The 4,336-nt window shown below is 58.0% G+C and overlaps 1 protein-coding gene across 1 annotated transcript; it reads left to right on the top strand.

Annotated features, from left to right (window-relative positions):
- The first annotated feature begins 262 nt into the window (after nt 1-262).
- Nucleotides 263-3,812, top strand: IRX5 (iroquois homeobox 5). The gene is made up of 3 exons (XM_071756940.1): nt 263-641; nt 1,911-2,316; nt 2,543-3,812. Exons 1-3 carry the CDS (start codon nt 393-395, stop codon nt 3,307-3,309), a joined length of 1,422 nt encoding a protein of 473 aa, XP_071613041.1. The 5' UTR covers nt 263-392; the 3' UTR covers nt 3,310-3,812.
- The last annotated feature ends 524 nt before the right edge of the window (nt 3,813-4,336 follow it).

Here is a 4,336-nt window from a genome sequence, read left to right on the forward strand (position 1 = left end):
GCGTCAGGAGCTGCAATTTCCAACTTAGCATCTTGGCAGGACCCTTCGGAAAGCGAGAGCGAGGAGGAAGGGGGGGAAAAAAGCCCCCCAGTGCAAGGGGGAAGAGAGAGAGAGCACGAGTTGAAAAAAAAAAAAAAAAAAAAAAAAAAAAAAGGAAAAGAAAAAAAAAAAAAAAGAGTGGGAAGCGAGGGGGAGAAGAAAAAGGAGGAAGCGGTGCCAGGCTGCAGGCGAGCGCGGAGCAGCAGCCCCGGCACAGAGCAAGGTGCCGCCGCTGCCCAGCTGGCGAGGGCGGAGAGGCGCCCGCGAAGCCCCGGCCGCAGCGGCACCAGCCCGGCAGCGCGGCGGCTCCCTCCCGGCGCCTTGGGCTCCCGGGTATATGTGTGCGCCTGGCCATGTCGTATCCTCAGGGTTACTTGTACCAGCCGTCAGCGTCCTTGGCTCTCTACTCCTGTCCGGCGTACAGCACCAGCGTGATCTCCGGACCCAGGACTGATGAACTTGGGAGATCTTCTTCGGGCTCCGCTTTTTCCCCTTATGCCGGATCTACCGCCTTTACCGCCCCTTCCCCGGGTTACAATTCCCACCTCCAGTACGGCACCGACCCGGCCGCCGCCGCCGCCGCCGCCTTCACTTCCTACGTGGTAAGAGCAGCCCCGGGCAGCCGGCACCGCGCCGGGCACGGCGGCATCCCGCGGGCGTCTGCCCCCTCTCCCGGGCCTGCTTTTTGTTCCGATTTTATTTGTGAGATACCGGGGACAAAAGAGAACGTGGCTTCCCCGCCTCGCCGCTCAACTTTCCCGCATCGCCGCCCTGTGCTGCCGCACACTGTTGCTGGCTGCAGCGGCGGGCTGGGCCGGGCGCGGGGGGAGCCGCCGGTATGGCCCGGGCGAGACGGCGCTGGGGCAGACGCCGACCGATTTCATTCCCTTAAAAAAAAAAAAAAAAATTAAAAAAAATTAAAAAAAAAAATTAAAATAAAACTGCAATCGTGATTCCACAACAATTACCTTATTGTGATTGAAAAGGGAATGAACTCAACAGCGGCCGCCGATGGGAGAAATCCGGGCGATAAACCCAGGCAACTTTCCCCTGCACGGCGATAATTAGGCTGCTTAAATACTGCAGAGCTCTAATCCCATGGCCGCGAGCCGCTCCGCGGTCGCTCCGCGGGGAAGGCAAGGTACTGCGCCGCCGTGCGCGCCTGCGGGGCTCCGCGGGCCGGACCGGGGCACGGGGTATCCCTGCCGCCCGGCTCACAGCTGTGGCCACCGCCTCTGCCCCGTAGCTCCCCCAAAACCAAGTTTTGCCGAGCTTCTCTCGATTAAAGGTCTAGGCAGAGTTTCACAGTTTCTTTTTTCCTTTTTCTAGATCTTTTTTTCCTTTTCCTTTTTATTTTCTTTTACTCATATTTTTCTTTTTTCTCTCTTTCTCTTTCCTATTTTTTTATGTTTTCTCTCCTCTCTTGTCTTTTTTTTCCATTATCTTTTTCCTCCTTCTGCCCCTGGCTTGGCAGAGGAGCGGCCCGGCCCGGCAGCCTGGGCCCAGCAGGTTGTCCTCCGCGATCACAGCCTGGGGGGGGAAGGGTCCCCCCGCCGCTGACCGCCCCCTCGCCACGCTGCCCACTTGCTCTACCGAGCCTGCCTTTGGGGGAGAGGTGCTCGATTGTTGCAAGCGGCCGGTGGCCTCCTGGGGCCGGATCCTCCCGGCTTCAGCGAGCCCCCCAGGCCCTTCCGCCCGTTCTCCCGGGAAAGAGCCGGGGGAGAAGCCGGCCAGGGCCCAGAGGCGGGGCAGAGGCAGCGGGGCGCAGGACAGGGGCCGCGGGCAGGCCCTGGCGCTGCCCTTGCCGTGTCATTGCCGACCCGCGGCCGCCTGACCTCGCCCCTCCGGGCCGCTCTCCCCTCTCTCCCCAGGGCTCTCCCTACGACCACACGCCGGGCATGGCCGGCTCCCTGGGGTACCACCCGTACGCGGCGCCGCTCGGCTCCTACCCCTACGGGGACCCCGCGTACCGCAAGAACGCGACGCGGGACGCCACGGCTACGCTCAAGGCCTGGCTCAACGAGCACCGGAAAAACCCCTACCCCACCAAGGGCGAGAAGATCATGCTGGCCATCATCACCAAAATGACCCTCACCCAGGTCTCCACATGGTTCGCCAACGCACGGCGGCGGCTCAAAAAGGAGAACAAAATGACCTGGACGCCGCGGAACCGCAGCGAGGACGAGGAGGAAGAGGAGAACATCGACCTTGAGAAAAACGACGAGGACGAGCCTCAGAAACTGGAAGAGAAGGGGGACCCCGGGACGCCGGACACAGGTAGGCAGCCACTGCGGCCGCGCCCTCGGGGCTGTTCCCGGCGAGGTGCGAGGCGGCCTGTCCCCCCGAGCGGGCAGCCCGGGCAGGGGGAGACGGCGGGCAGCACTGCGGACCGGCGACGGCGGGGCTGGAGGGGGGTAGGAGGCGGCGGAGTGGGTGGGCGGGTTTGGGGGCGCAGGGGCGAGCCCAAGAGCTGCCCCCCACTCCTCTCCTTTCACTCCCCCAGGAGCGGCGGATCCCAAGGCAGCGCCGGGCTGCGAGCGCCTCCAGGAGTCCCCCGACCCCCGGGAGGCCGAGGGCGGCCTCAGCGACTCGGATTGCAAAGAACCAACGGAGGAGCGGCTCGACGGGCCGCCCGCCCCCCCCAAGGCGCTCGGTTCTTCCCCGCTGGGGCCTTGCCCGGCGGGTCGCGGGCTGCCGCCGGCGGGCAGCGAGGAGCCCCCGCCGTACCGCCCGCCCTCCGCCGCCGCCGGGCCCCCGCACGCCGCCGACCTTCACCCGCTGCTGCCCGCTGCCACCGGCGCCTCCGTCATCCACTCGCCGCAGCAGGCGGCCCTCGCCAAGCCCAAGCTTTGGTCACTGGCCGAGATCGCCACCTCGGTGGACAAGGCGAAGGAGGCCGGTGGCGAGGCAGCTCCCCCCGGCCCCGCCGTGCTGGGCGGCAGCGGCCCGTCCCGTTCGCCGCCGCGGCCGCGCTCGCCGGCAGCGCAGTGCCCCTTCCCCAACGGGGCGGTTCTGCCACGGCCGCTCTATTACACGGCGCCCTTCTACCCCGGTTACACGAACTACGGCTCCTTCGGGGCCCTGCACGGGCACCCCGCCGGCGGCCCCGCCGCCACCGCCCCCGGCGCCCACTTCAATGGATTAAACCAGACTGTCCTCAGCAGAGCCGAAAGCCTGGCTAAAGACACTAAAATGATCAGGAGCCAGTCCCAAGTAGATCTTTGCAAAGACTCACCTTACGAACTGAAGAAAGGTATGTCCAACATTTAATATCGGCTTCTCCTCCTTACTCCCTCCTGGGACTGTGGTTTTGTTCTTATATTTTGTTTGTTTCTGTTTGGGGTTTTTTTGTTTAATTTATTGAGAGAAATAATAAATTGCTTTGGCAGTTATTTTTCCACTACCAAAAGAACAACAAAACAAGCAGAAAAAGACCAGCTCCCCCCCGCCTCCCCAGCAGCCCCTTCAAAAGTTTATAGAGTAATGGCTGGGTGGAAACTGCCCAGAAATGTCTTAACCAAGTGAAAAGCAAACGAGTGACATATTCTCTCTCACACACACAAAGAGGAAAGATTTGTATTAAATCTTATTCTGTATATTTAATGTAGCTTTTTGTATTTAAATTGATAATACAGTATCTTTGAAGTAAATTATGAAATCAAGACACCTGTACAGGCATTAATGTTGTTTTCGTAATATAAATATATACATTTCTGTGTCTTTTTCCGAATTGTTTCATAGTTTTAAAATATATATATACAAGTTTAATTTAATTTTTTATGCCTATTGTTTTTTTTCCCCTTGGGTGTGAGCTAAACCATAATGCAAAAAAAAAAAAAAAAAAAAGAAAAAGAAAAAAAGGAAAAAATAGGTTATACTTATTAGATACAAAAAAAACCCCAAACCCTGCAGCCGCCTTTGTAAAATGCAAATATTTAATTAAAAAAGATTTTTAACAGTATCAAAACCACTTTTTTGTGTGTGTGTGCAATGGGCAAATATGGGCATAGCTGCAAGAAAAAAAAAAAACCAACAAAACAACGTTTTAAAAGAGACGCGGGGCTCAGTTCAGGACATTTCAGTGGTACCTGAAGCCATTTCCAAAGTGACTGCCGGTTTCTAAAAGGTCGGGCTCCGGCGGCGAGAGCGCGGGCGCGGGAGGGACGCGGCTTCCGGAGGTAAAGAAAGGCTTAAATCAGGCCACGCACAAAAGCACTTGTTAGAAACACCAAATCGAAACACAGTCCCATCTTTTAACCTAATTACTTCTAATCAGTGTCGTGTTTTATGCAAAGCA

Source organism: Heliangelus exortis, chromosome 13 (genome assembly GCF_036169615.1).
Source record: "Heliangelus exortis chromosome 13, bHelExo1.hap1, whole genome shotgun sequence".
Taxonomy (NCBI): Eukaryota; Metazoa; Chordata; class Aves; order Apodiformes; family Trochilidae; genus Heliangelus; species Heliangelus exortis.